The sequence below is a fragment of the Drosophila hydei genome, unplaced genomic scaffold, assembly GCF_003285905.1.
Source record: "Drosophila hydei strain 15085-1641.00,03,60 unplaced genomic scaffold, DhydRS2 tig00000001-arrow-pilon, whole genome shotgun sequence".
Classification (NCBI taxonomy): domain Eukaryota; kingdom Metazoa; phylum Arthropoda; class Insecta; order Diptera; family Drosophilidae; genus Drosophila; species Drosophila hydei.
In genome coordinates this window covers 4,523,474-4,538,062 of record NW_022045643.1, presented here as the reverse complement: position 1 = coordinate 4,538,062, position 14,589 = coordinate 4,523,474, and the positions used below count along the sequence as shown (strand labels likewise).

Sequence of the window (14,589 nt, the reverse complement as noted above, 5' to 3'; positions counted from 1 at the left end):
AGCAACTAATGTCAATATTTTAGCAAAGTGCGCGCTCTCCGCTCGCACCTTCAGCATGACTAAGCGCGTATATTGCGCATACGCCGTGTTATCAGCTTTACTCATTTCCTGCGTTTCAGTTCGTGAATACCCTGTAATGCAGTGCATGGGCTTGATCGAAGTTATGTAAGATATATATAGCTGTGTGTGTGTGTTTGTATATATTTTAGCTGCTTGATGCAGTTAGCGAATCTCTTGGCCAACTTCAGATTTATGCAGCTGTGACTGAGTAGTTGAAACTTCAGTAGATTTTAGTATATTACATAATTATTTGCAAGCTTTTCACTTCTTCTATATGAGATAGACTCTAAAGAAATAAAAGCAACTAAATTGACTTCCATTTGAAGCTATTTTGTATAGTTTTTCTATATATTTTAGACATGTTATAAATTTTATAAATTTTTGAAATTAATATTCAATAAAACAGTTGTCAAGCTGTTACCTGACTCGAAATCTATTCTATATCTCAGCTGACCATCTATAAAAAAAAAAAAATAACAATCTTTCATATATCTCTTTCATTATATCTCACTTTGGCACATTTCAGTTAGGGTATTTCTTAGTCGACAACAGCCTGCTGTAAATAGAATTTTCTTGTTTCGTTTTTTTTTTTTCTGTGTAATTTTAGACAGGCGAAATTAAGCAGTGGGGCGGATTGGGTCAGGGTGGTGGTGACGCTGTGGTGGCGCTGTGCTGTGGCTCCATGTGGGCGTTCATAAATCACTTTTTGTGCTCGGCGTCGCCTCTGGCTTTTTAAATTGCGCTTTTAATGTTTGCGCGCTCTGATCAAATTCAGATTTGCTGTCAACCAAAACTGTCCGCCATGTGTGAAATGTTGCCCCAAGTTGAGCGTCAGCCATGCCCACACCCGGACCCAGACCCAGACCCAGACCCAGACCCAGTCCCAGTCCCAGACCCAGTTCCCTTGTGAGCATGTGTGTGCGTGTTCGTATCGCTTTACATTGAACTACGTCTGACTGATGACCACGTATTGGTTACGCTTTTCGCCAACTTTTCTGTTGCTGCTTCTTGCTCTTGTGCTCACACTTAGTGCTCATTAAATTTATGAAAATGCAGCGGAAAACTCAAATGATTTATGAGCTGCGCCAACACCAGCAGCAGGTCAAATCCAAAAACATTTTAATGAGCTTCGCAGCTGAACTGAACTGAACTGAATTTAATGGATTTGATTTCAGTTCACTTTGGCCTAGGCTCTCTCTCTCTCGCTCTCCCTCTCTCTGTCTCCCTTTCTGGCTCCTCTCTCTGCTGTGGCGTTTGCCTAAAGCCTTTTCCTTCAAATTTGAAACTGTCTAAAAGATTAAGGCCAGGCCAACAACTAACTCGTCTATTTATAGAAACTCTATTTATAGAACTCAATTTGAGTTTGATTTGGGTTTAAATTAGATTGACAAGGTTCAAACTCTGTCATTGATATAAATATTTCTATATAAGTTTCACTAAAATCTGTCATCAAAGTGTTCGGTCTGGCTCGGCTTTTGTCTAGCGTTACGCCCACAGCAAAGTCCATTAATTTCAGTGCTCATTAAGATATCAATATTATGCATGCTCACAGCTGTCGCTTAAACTGCTTGACCTGCCCTCGCCGCGCGCTCCTTTGAGCCAACCTTTCATCATAACGCAGCGCTATCAATTTTCCGACGCTCGTCTTTTGACCTTATTTAAATTATATATGATTACATGAAAAGCTTACGCGCAGGCGTCTTTTAATCTGCATGTGTGGGCGGGTGTGTGGGTGTGGGTGGGTGTGGGTGGGTGTGGGTGGGTGTAGGCCTAATTTAAGCTCAGGCAGGACATGTCTGACTGGCTTCAGTTTATGGCTCATTCATGTATGTGTGTGCCATTCGATGTTCATTATGTTTGATGTCCATTAATGACCATGTTGTCCAAGCTTATGATATCATTAAAATGGACACACACGCACACACACACACACGCACACCCATCCATAATCGTATTGATATTAACACTTAAATTGTCTCAGCTAAATTGAAGTTTGATAAGCAACTGGAGAGGGAGAGACTTTGATTTCGTGTAGCTTTACCTAGAGTCTTGCTCGCCTCCCTCCTGCCCCGTGTCACCCCCTCTTCAATTTTGTAGTTAACTGTCTCAAAATGTCGCTGTTAGTGAGCTAATTCCATCTGTGACATAACCTTGAATTCCTTTGGCACATGCCAGGCAACTGTGTCTCAAGGTGACAGCTCGACAGGATGCCAGGCAGTTACCCCTACACACGCACACGCACACATCTGCCAACCCTCTAACGGATGCACTTAATGCAATTCCGCTTATTTCTAGCCAGCAGCCAGCCACGCCTAGCCGCCCACTTTTGTCAGCATTTCTTGGCATTTGCCTTCCTGCTGCAAAAATATCTTTGCCACATTTTGCCGCAACTTGCCTTGAGGCGTCGCTTGAAAAATGCATTTTCTTTGCAAGTTTACAGTTTTAAATGATACTATTTAGGGTTGCGGAAACTTTTTAATGAACTTTTAATTAAGTTAGTAACAAAGAATTTATTTATAAAATTTGCCAATTGAATAAATTTTGTTATTATATTATCTAAATTAGCTCAAATTCCCATTTCCTCCTCTGCACAAATTCCCACATATTTCTAAAAATAACATTGCATATCCTCCGCCTTATCGCACGGGTAACACCCCGTACTTATGTCCACTGACGTACCGCAACAGCGTAATCAAGTTTCCGCTCTTATCACTAAATACTGCCGCTACTGCTGATATAGTAACGTATATACTACCAGATCTACATCATAATTTACAAAACAAAAACTACAATCCAAAAATCGATAAGCCTACAAAAAAAAAAAAAAAAAAAAAGTACGCCCACTAAATGTGACTCTTGTTTCCCTCAGTTGTTGTTATTTTCGCTGATATCTGGCGTATATAGAGCGATAAATACTGAGGTATTTATGCATGCCCCATACTCGCGCAGCCCGAAACATCGTTTCGATAAACAACTTCACTGATTTCCATATTGTGGCCTGTGTCGCTCCTCTATTGCTTGTTCTTCGTGTTCTTCTTCTTCTGTTTACTGTTGTTTTTGGTTTTAGGAGTGGAGAGCGCGGGGTTCCGCTAGTCCCGTGAATGATAACGACCTTACATACGTGTATTTATTTTTAGCCAATTGCTTTTTTCTGCTGCTTCGCATTGAATGCAAATGTTGGGCGACGCGACGTCAGCGTCGGCGTCAGCGTCAGCTGCGTTGGCGACTTCGTCCACTGACGTCAGGTGAAAGCATTAGTTACCAGAGTTCCGTTCCATGGCAAAAGTCTGGTGTGCGTGAAGTTGGTGGCCTTAGATACCCTGTAAAGAAAGCGAGAATAAATAGGGAAATCAAGTCGTATAAGACTTAGTATAAATATATATGTGAGATTTACGAAGCATAAATTCCAGTAGTCCAATCATACAGACTGCTCTGTGATACATTATTTCTGTCAAGGTTACAGGGTATATGATAGTCATGCAGTACCTACCATGTCCATAGATACGAGTGTGAAACGTGAAGCGATGAGTTCTTTAATACAATGAGCTCATGCAGAAACTACGCCGAAGAAAAATTGCGAATGTTTCCAATAAAACTATATCCAATATATATATATTTAAATATATATTAATATATAATAACACTATAGATTCTATGCACATACAGCCAAGTATTAGCTGTTATGTAATATCGAATGGCTTTGGCTGATGATTTAATGGCTCGCAATCCGGAAAGCCATTGATCCTCATCCCCTTCCATCCCCTTTCATGCATGTGCACATATAGCTTTGACCCACAAACAGTAACTGGAAAGAAGAAGTTTTATAAACAGGAGATAGATAATCGTATATATAAAAAAAATCATAACAAAACATAAAAACATTGCACAAATGTGTTTGTCATTAACAGTTTTATCTGTGAGTCTAATAAAAATCGCTTATTTATACAGCTCACACACACACCACTGCACACACACACATGTTTACTCATTTATTTGGATACACATTTATATTTATTTTCCCTTTTTGCGATAATTTTGCCGTCGAGCCACGACATCGACGACAACAACAGCAACGACAAGAATTGTCGATTGACGATTGACAAGCAACATGCAATAAATGTTTGTTTATACATGTGTGTGTGTGTGTGTGTGTCGTTATGTGGGTGGCTGCGGGTCTTGCAACGGCTAACGCTAACGGTAACAGAGGCAGGGGCAATTTCTGTTGTGCGCGTTAAGCCAGCAAATGGTCAGCGTAAGTCGCCTTTGGCAAAGAAGCCGCACAAATTGATGAGTCGTCAAAGCATTTGGCGATGCTGACTGCGCAGTCGATGTCGACGTCGACGTCGACGTTACCGTTATAAACGAAGCAAAAGGAGTGTAAACGAGCAGAGTCACAGCTATATCGCGCGAGAATGACACAGAGAGAGAGAGAGAGAGAGTGAGATAGAAAGAGAGAGAATGAACGTACACACATACACATAACTGATAAGGAATAGGAATGATGATGATGACGATAATGAAGATGGGGAAACGAAGCAAAAGCAGAGAAAAACTAATAACGAGCATTTAATTTCTTGACAACCTGTAAACGAAATGAAATGGGGCGAAATGAACAAAGTTATGCACATAAGATAAACTAAGAGAATGGAAAAGAATGACACGATGTATGACTCCGTGTGCGGTGGTGTGTGTGTGGGAGGGAGAGAGAGGGAGTGAGTGAGCGGGAGAAGGCAGCTCAAGTTGGACAAACATAAAATGCTAACTGTGCGTTGTGGAGTGCAAAGCAACAGTCCAAGTCCAACAGTCGCTTTGCGTAACAGTTGTACAAACACGGCCAAAGATGCTGCGTTGACGTTGACGTTGACGTCTCTGCTTGCGGCTGCTACCAGCAGCTAAGCAAATATAACAAAGCCCAGAGCGCAGCGACTGAGGATGGTGGTGGCAGCACAGCTGCTGCGCCGCGTCGGCACCGTGCGCCTGGCTGATTATTTTAACGCATTTACACCCTCACGACAAGAGAACACTGCTGCTGACTGCGACGCCGGCGTTGTCGCACCAGCATGAAAATTGCAAGCAGGCGGCCGATAAGCAGCAAGTGACGTAGGCAGCGCGACGTAGCAATTTTCTGCGTGCAGCACCCCACACTCACACACACACAAACGCGCGTGCTAGTCTCATCCCTTGGCTTGTATATTTACCATATGGGCGCATTTATACGCATTCGTTTTCAATTGAAAATTTTGCGCCCGCAGCCGCGTCCTCTGCCACGTCGCTGCTGTCAGTCGGTCGTTTGTTTTGCTATTATCGTTGCTTTTGCTTTGCCGCTTGCTGGTTGTTGTCCCTCGGCTTGTCCCGCACACTGTGCGATTGGCTTTGGTGGCTTTGCGTTTGGAATTTGTCATTTGCTGTTGTTGTTGTTGTTGCTGTCGTTCTTCTTATACTTTCTTTCTTTTTGCTGCTGCTGTTGTTGTCTTTTATCAACTGATATATATAAATTTTTGTATTTCGCTGTAGCTAACGCGCGCTCACAAAGTGCAAGCCATATAAACTTGTTATTTTCCATTGAAAATTGCTTTTGTCCCTTTTTCTTTATATATATTGTGTCTATCCATATCATTTGTATTTGCATTACTTTATCTTCATCAAATTTTGCTGATTTGCTGTGCAATTTTCACGTTTTCCCAATTTTCATCTAATGACATTTCCGATCAACGGATAACGAAGTCTCAGACGCGAATCACAGTTGGAGTTCTAAGAAATTCGCTTTTGGGGGAAATCACACGTTGGCCACTTTAAGCCAACTGTTAAACAGTACAACATTATTGTATATTTATAGCAAACATCAATCACTTAAAGCTCAGGTAAACAATCCAAAGTCAATCTGTCGCTTTTTGAGTTATGGGAATTTCTAATAATCGCATAGAAACAGGTTTGTCGACTGATTCGTTGAAATTTGCACAGTTCGTGATGTGTTTGTTTGGGTTTCTATTGAAATGGGTCTCGTATAGGGTCTTGACATTTATCTAAAAACACCAAGCACGATTGTGGCTAAAAAAAACCTTGAACTAAATTGAAAACGAGCTGACACGATACGATAGTCGCAGAACATACGATAGATATCGCAACTGTTCTATGAGTCAGTCAGTCAATCGGTGTAACTAAAATCACTGCTCTTCAATCGCTGGCTGTTATATGACAGTATAACAGCTAGTTAGCTGGCAAGCCAATTGACAAGCGGTGCAGTTGCTTTTGACATTTCGACTTTCAAACATTTTTGGCTTATCTTTATGGCCGATTCGCAGTTTGGCACTACAATAAATTCCATTTAATGATCATGTTGATTGAACACAGCCGAAGGCGGAGACGTCGCGTTGACTGCAACTATTTTTCGTGTCTGTAGCCAAAAAATAAAGAAAATAAATAAATAAAACAACAAAGTAGACAGAATAACGCATTATATTTTATATGATTTATGTTTACGAGCTGTAAACACACAAAAAAGTCGAATGGCAAACAAAAAATAAAAAACATTAGATTCACACGAAAATTGGCCTGAAAAATCATCATAGAAAACGGTCAAGTCTCGAAGCGACGCCAACGACAATGGCGACAGCGACGCGTCGTCGACGTCGACATCAAGCTGCCAGCTGATGCGAAGACAACTGAATGCTAAATATTTCTGGGGACATGAGCGAGCATGAGATGTTGACGTCGACGACGACGGCGCTGCCAATGGCTGCTGTGTTGCCGAGAGTTCGAATGTGTTTCTCACGCGTTCGCCAAATGCCAAAAAACCACTTGTTTTGAGTTTTTGGCGAACACAAGGCGTTCGGTCAAAATCATTGCTGAAGTGACGCCAGCGGCAGCGCTAAAGCTGACGCCGACGGCAATTAACATCGTTTTACACGCGAACAACAAACGAAAAGTGCCAAAGCGAACGGCTGAAAAATTGATGAATGAAGTAATAATTGCCTCAATATGCTCGAGTTCTGCTCCACTGTGCGAATTTGGGTGGTGGCGCTGCGGTTGAGTCAGACGACGACGACGACGGCGTCGTTGACGTCAACGCAGCTCCCTAGCACTCTCTCTCTCTCTCTCTCTCTCTCTCTCTCTCTTCTGCACTTTCTATCTTGCTCTTGTTGGCGCTCTCGGCATTACGAAAAGGGCATAAAAACACCCCCGCCACAATTGCTTTTTTCCGGTGGCAGAGTGAGTTTGTTGTTAAAGCGGGGGTTAGAGAGAGCGCCTTAAACAGTGAGCGCGCTGCAAATAGTTCCGTTTGCGCCAGAGACATCGCCGCATACCGGCGCTTTTCTATTACTTTTTTTCAATTCAGCCGCTCCGCTCTCTCTGTCGGCTCTGCCAGACTGCCGCCCATTCATTTATATGAGGCGCACTCACTCGCACTTTAAAGGCACGCGCACTATCTCTTTCACTCAGTCGTGTTCTCTTTTTGGTTGAGCACTGCGCATGGACCGCTCTCCACCGGTTTCTGGATTGTGTTTGTCGTCGACTGTCTTTGCCATTCAGTTTCATTTTAATTTTTGTCGTGGCCAGTTCGTTGTGCGCGTGGTTCAAAGCGTAGAAATTCAAACAAAATTGAAATCAGCTGGGCTGGACACTGTCACTGTTTGTTCGTTCGTTCGTACGTTTTGTTTGTTCAAAGCTCGCAAAATTTTGCTACGTGTACGCGTCGACGACAACAACAGCAACACAACTTTAGCTAGCTAACTGTGTTTGTGCATACAGTTTCTCGTCTCTATTCGTTCCTCTCTCTTTCTCCCTGTGCATGTGAATGTGTGTGTATATTGCGTGTGCTTAACTTAAAGCTGACGTCGTCTCATCATCCTCAACGTCAACAGCAACAACAAAAACAACAACCTCAACAACAAATTCATCAGCACGAGAGGAGCAACTATTGAAAATATTGCAAAAATAATTAATTACAAATTATAACAATAAGGTAGTGAAATATTATCGTATTTGCGGTTTTTCATTGTTTCCTCTACATTGCCTTCGTCGTCGTTGTTCGTCTCTCTGTCTGTCATTGTATATATGTATGTATGTGAGACTGTGAGTGTAAGCTTGTGAAACGCCATTAAAAAATATAAAAATAGCAATAGAAAGTTATTAAAGCGTTTCGCAAAAAAAGAAGGAAAAAAGCCGCAGCAACAGCAGCAGTGAGCAAAAGCAAGCAAAAAATACATACATATTTTTATACACATCAAAAACAAAAAAGTAAAAGAAAAAGCAAAGTCAAGAAAAATAGTTAAAGCTTACGTTGCCGCCGCTCCGACATCGCAGTCGCAATCGCATCCGCGGGCTCTCTCGTTCACTCTCTGCTTACGTCGCTGCCAGCGTCGACGTCTACGTCTACGTCCACGTCTCGGAGCGCACTTGAAAACGTCGCAAAAGTTTGTAAACAGCAGAAAGTTTTGTGCAGCTGTGTGCGTATGCTCTTGCGAATTTAGCGCGCGTGTGTGTGTGTGCAATAGAAAAGTGAAGAAGCAGCGGCATAAAGCAAACGCCATCCACGTCTTGTTCCTCGTCTTCGTCGTCGTCATCGCTCTCCAGCCGCAGCAGCTGTCAAACACAAAACAAAGTAAATAAAAGCAATTGCCCAAAGGGCATCATTTTAAGTAGACTCTCAAACTCAATTTTACTCTTTGTCGGCCTCTCGCAAGTAATGGGAATAATTAATAACAAATAACCCAACTACATTTTGTGTTATTCGTCTGCGTGCGTGTGTCGCTCTCTTTTGTCTGTGTGTGTTTTTTTATATTATTTTCATTTAAATTTTTTACTGTATATTTTGTTCGCTACGCTCTTGCTGCGAATTGCGCCCACACACTGAAATTCGTTAAAAAAAATAGCGGCATAATAAAGTTCAATGTCTGCCGCAGCAACAACATCGACAAAAGCAACAGCAAAGCAAAACATTTTTGGCGAATTTCGCTTAAATAAAATTTATTGCCCTGATTTTGTTATTGTTGTTGTATTGTTGCTTACTTGTGTGAAAAATTAAATGAGCCACAGCCGTCAGTTTTTGTCTATATGTGTTTGTGTATGTGTCTGCGTGCATAATTTTCCTAGCGGCTTTTTATTAAACTTTTGTGTAATTAATGCTTAACAGCTTTTAGTTGTATTATTTTTAGTAGTTTTAACCGTTGCTCAAATGCCAAACGTCAAGAATAAGACTGCGAGTGATAGGCAGAGGACAAGATACAGAGAGAGAGAGAGAGAGAGAGTGAGAAAGACACACGCACACTTAGAATCACACATACACACACGCTTAATCTCTCAATTTAACTGCAAATTTTATAGCGGCTTATTTTAGCTTTAAAACTGAAGTTGAGTGTTGGTAAATCAGCTGATTTAGAGTGAGGCATGTGCGGAGAGAGTTTGTATGTGTGTGTGAGTGTAAACCGGTCAATTTTGGTAAATTCTTTATATTTCCTAAAGAGCATTTAAAGTAATATAACAATTCGATTGTCACGTATGCTTAACTAGATTAAACAAGTGTTCTTTTTTATTATTTTCTCCAATTTTATATATTTATTTTACAATGACGAATGGTGCGCTATTCTTCTTCTTCAACTACAACCCATCTCTGTCTCTCTTATTTGTCTGATATGTACGTACGATTTTGCATTTGTTTCTAGGCTTACCAGTGGGTTAATCAGCTCAGCACTTTGGAGGTTAGTACAATTTCAATTCCAACTACAACAGCAGAAGCAGTTCTTTTTATCTATATATATAATATATAATTGGGTATATATATAATAAATATATATTCTTAATACTCATGCTTCACACTTATCTTCAATTCTTTTTTATTTTTTGCCCATTTTATGCAAATGTATTTGGGCTTTGCCTCCAATTTTATTTGAGTTGTGTTTTTCGACTTATCAGGAGCTGGTTTTTTGCGTCGATTAGTCAGCCATATTTTCTGTTAGTGCCATGCACGAAAGAGTGCAGCAAGCGGATCCCCCGCCCGCTGCCTTAGCGCGCCGCGTGACAACCAGCGCCTGATTAGCTGTGCCCCTCTTGCGCTCTATCTCTCTTTCTCTCTAGTCAGCTGAAGTCCAAGGTTAAACCCTTTTGTGAGGGCAATGTATTTGACGCGAATTTTCGGTGTCACGTATTTGCCCACCCTACCGCTCCCTGCTCCCTCCTTCCTGTTTCTTTACGTCTCCTTTTTTATTTTTAAACATTGTATCTTTGTCTGCTCGCAACCCTCGGTAAAATTACTATGCAGGAGCTTTAGAACTGGGTCTAAAAGGGGGCGACGGAGCAGCTTCAACGGGACTTTCTCCTTTACACGTACACACATACACCGACAGACGAACGCTAAAAGTTGCAGTCATTGCACCCTCTTCCACATTGTAGTTGGTACTCTCTCAATTGCCCGCCCATTCTCACTCTGCTTCTTTATCGCGCCATCTCGCTCTTGTGCACTTGTCTCACCTAACAGACATCGTTAACCTGCCTGGGCAAATAACAACAACAACATCCCCTAAGGGCGACCGCCTTTGTTTTATTTCGGTAACAAAGTAAAAGTTGTAAAAACACAAAACGTGTCCAGGCAGAGGGAAGAGAAGGAAAGCAGAGAACGAGACAGAAAATAACCAAAAAAAATATATATACTTATGTATGTATGTATTTATATAAAAAAAGAACTGTTGACGTGCATAGGAGGTTTCTTCTACTGCTGTGTTGTTTCTTGTTCTTCTTCGTCTTTGCCCATCTTTTTTACCGCTTTGACTTTCAGGTTTTATGACCTGGCCGACGCTTTTATGGTTTGTTAGCAATTTTTGATTTACATAGTCGCTTTTTCTTTTATTTTTATTATTATTTTTTGACAGTTCCCCGCCCGCCCCAACCTGCCCGCCTGCACTTATCGTGCGGCGTCGACAACTTCCTGGACTTTCTGCCAGGATATGAGCACAACACAGCAATTTGTTAGCGAAGTTGACTGCCTACCTTTCCCCTTCCCTCCTCTGTCCATGTTTCCGTCTCTTTCTCTCGCACTGCCCCTTGGGGGGTTGCTTTTTGGCGTCAACAATTTGTGTTTTTGTTGCTGTTATTTCGTACGTGCTTGAAAATGCAAATCCAACATAAAATACAAACAGAAAAACAAGGCAAAAAGAACGCAGCCATAATAAAAATAAGACAGGAAAATGCTCAAATCACATACGATTCAGATATTCACAAAATAAATATGAAAAAAATGTGATGTGAGAGAAATAAAAAAAAAAACAACACAGCATAAAAGGAAGATGATAAAGGAAACAAATAAGCCTAAAGCAGCTGCCCTTAAAAAACAATTTTCATTAGTTTTATTGAAAACGTTGTCAAAGCTGATTTCCTTCCAGATATGTCCTTAAGGCCTATACCCATGTATATACACATGTATACATATGCATGTATAAGTGTACATATGTATTCCCCATTATAGGTCACATTTCCCATTTGTTGGTAACTTAATATTTTTAGGCTAATTGAAAAGGCACATTAGTTAAAATATCAAATTTAAGTCAATAAATTTGTGAAAAATGTTTACAAAGGAACCCAAACGAGAGTTCTTAGTGAAGCTAAAAATAGTTACGGTAGAGCCTCGCTAATCGCATTTGTAGAAGTTAGATTGCTATAAAGAATGCATAATTGGGAATATAATACTGTTATACAAAATACCTAGTACTTTAAAACTATTATGAAGAGCAAATAAACAGTTTTAATTTGTATATTTAATATATCAAAACAATAAAACTGATATATATATATAATATATAAAAAAAAGCTTTAACTGCTGTTATACTGAGATACATAAATAATAAGTACAATATATATTATATACAGATTTGTCATTTAACAAATTAAAGTGTATATATAATAAGAGATATTTAGAACATAATTTCTATAAAAAGCTTCTACTATATTTTGCAACTGTAGTTTGTATAACGTTTTCGTGTGAAAACTTAACGGAATTCAATGCCCAACTTTTGCTCTCAATGTAGCCACAACTAAATAAAAAGTCACATTGTTACCTATATATATTATATACTAGACATATATACAAATACATCTGTATATAAACTTGTTAAGATTTCATGATGGCTTTTGCACTTGGAATTCTGTGGAAGCAGCAGGCTTTTTAAATATAAAAATGGTGAATTCCCAGAATTCAAGCAATATTTACACACACACACATATATAACTAATTCTTATCAGCAAATTTGTAGCTCCCGTCACGTTCGCTTACCAACAACAAGAACAAGTTGGAAGACACACAGTGTACGATAAAATGGTTCCATAAACAAAAGCAAAGTGTTGACTGTGTTTCTAGAGCGTTTTCTTATCAGCTTGAGCAAAAAAAAAAAAAAAACAACAAGAACAAGAGAAATTATGTCAACTGTTGTATTTTCCCCGTCTTTTTTTCTATTAATTTCTTCTTTTTTATTATTTTGCTGTGTGCATTCGTCATCTATATTCGTAATACTTTGAATTGAAACCGAATCATGGGTCGGGCAACGGGGAGTGGCGGCGGGATAAAGGCGTCGACTACCAGGCACCGGCATCTCGGTTATACGATCTGTGCTCGGGTCGATCAAGTGACTAAGGCGTTATTGAATTGAGTTTTATTTTCGCTTTCCGTAAAAGCGATATGCGGGGCACTAGTTGGCGGTGATTCAGCTACGTAGAATTACAATCTGTATTATGAAGTAATATACTATTGATTAAAAGTGTGAACGCCAAAGCGAGAACTTCGGTTTCTTCTATTTTCTCTGCTGCAACATTTAAAAAGTCGTCCATTTGATGATGTCAGCAGATTTGTATTTCTAAACTCGTTTCACTAGAATAAAGCGTCGAGAAAGCAAGAGAAATCGCAGGCATTTTTAAATAAATAAAAATATTTTAGGGTTATTTTTATAAAAAATTATTAATGCTCTTAAAAAAATTGAATGGATTATTCTTATTATTATTGTTTATTATTAATTACAGTTGATTAAACTTGTGATATATGTAGACTATATATATATATAATATAGTGTAAATATATATAATAAGATAAACTCTTCCTAATATGTAGGGTATTGTCTAGTCGTTGCATTCCACCAATTTCTAGCTTTGCTTAATTATGATTCACTCGGTGCTGACCAAAAATTTGTGTCGCCTGCATTTTTTGTGTATTTGACATTTTACAGGTGGTTCTTATGGCAATTTGTTTTAGTGCACTTAGCTGTGACAGGCCTCTCCTCTATTCGCACCTACCCTGGCAGATCTTGCAAATTAAAATGCAAGAAAATTATGATACATTGGAGATGGATTATAAAAAATATTAAAAGGTCACTTGTTTGACTGTATGTGTGTGTGTGTGTTTGCATTTTGCATTTGCAGTTGCTGGATTTTCAAATGAGTCATTTTCAATTACACTCACACACACATATACATACAGTCTCACACACAAGCATATATAGCTTAGATTACACTTGTGACTTCAGTTGTTGTTGTTACTTTTGCTGTTGCAGCAGCGTAATTAACGTAGGCGTTTTGTTTGCTTCTATCTCTCTCTCTTTCGTACACTCTGGGGACGCATTTGTTGTCGTGGCTCATGCAGCGTATGAGTGATAAAAACAATTTGTGTGCTTTCCCTTTAGCCCTATGCGCTATCGCTTGCTGCTGCTGCTGCTGTTGCTGCTATTGTTGTTGTCCATTTGGATATTAGGCACTTGCCCAGCCACGTTATGGATACGTTTTATGTGCTCCCAGCTGAACAGCCAAATAGCCGAATAGCTGAACAGCAGCTTGTTCGGTTTTGTGCACTGCATTTGGCTAATTGTTTTAATGGCTTTGCATGTTGGACCGAAGTTGCCTGCTCTCGGCGACTTGAATTGATTGAATTGCACAGATGCAACAAATGTCAAGCGGAAAGTATAAAGTTTTTCGACTGAATATACGCAAACAATTGCAATTTCTTAATTGACTTCAATATATTCCTTGTTTCTGTGGAAATGAAAACTTGTTTCTATAGAAAAAATGTGAAAATGTGGCAAAGTTTGCTAGAATTTTTTATTTATATAAAATTTCTATGAAAATTTAAATGAGCCATGCGCAATATATTACAATTAAGTCTATATTTATACTATTGAAGCCTACAAAATTCATAGTTTTGACTGCTGCCTAGAGATATTGAGTTCTAAGAACTTTATCAACTAAAAGAAAAATCATTAACTGTTTGTTAATCCAGGCCAGTCGCATTTAGCCAAGTCATGCTGTACTTGGTCTTTGGCATTAGCCATGTTCATGTTTTACATTTTTGCTTGAACTTTAGCCTCGCTCTTGCCACGCTTTCAACTTTTCTCTTTGGTTTGGCTATTGCCACTAATTGATGGCTTACCCTTTGACCATGAGCTACACCCCTCTCACTCTATCTCTCTCTCCCTCTCTAACACTGTCTTTCCCTTTCGGCTGGCAGACCCCTTTGGAGTGACCCCTGGTTGGTTCACTTAACTCGTAACAATTCAATTA

The 14,589-nt window shown here is 39.7% G+C and overlaps 2 protein-coding genes across 18 annotated transcripts in view; one reads left to right on the top strand and one right to left on the bottom strand.

The window, feature by feature from the left end:
* The window catches only part of LOC111601742 (protein alan shepard), a 150,520-nt gene that overhangs the window by 114,215 nt on the left and 21,716 nt on the right, over positions 1 to 14,589 (top strand). For 11 of the 17 annotated variants that reach the window (XM_023318479.2, XM_023318468.2, XM_023318472.2 and 8 more), the window contains one exon: positions 9,723 to 9,758. The exons of 4 other annotated variants lie outside the window; for them this stretch is intronic. In XM_023318479.2, the coding sequence (XP_023174247.1) occupies positions 9,723 to 9,758 (36 nt within the window). Of the gene's footprint in view, positions 1 to 7,788; positions 8,024 to 8,260; positions 8,663 to 9,722; positions 9,759 to 14,589 lie in introns of those variants that run through there. 2 more of the 17 variants (XM_030222758.1, XM_023318482.2) reach the window with 2 other exon arrangements.
* On the bottom strand, positions 3,811 to 8,644 carry LOC111601744. Its single transcript, XM_023318484.2, has 2 exons — positions 8,341 to 8,644; positions 3,811 to 3,865 (listed from the first exon to the last, which is right to left on the bottom strand). The coding sequence occupies exons 1-2, from the start codon at positions 8,622 to 8,624 to the stop codon at positions 3,826 to 3,828; spliced, it is 324 nt and encodes a 107-aa protein (XP_023174252.2). The 5' UTR covers positions 8,625 to 8,644; the 3' UTR covers positions 3,811 to 3,825.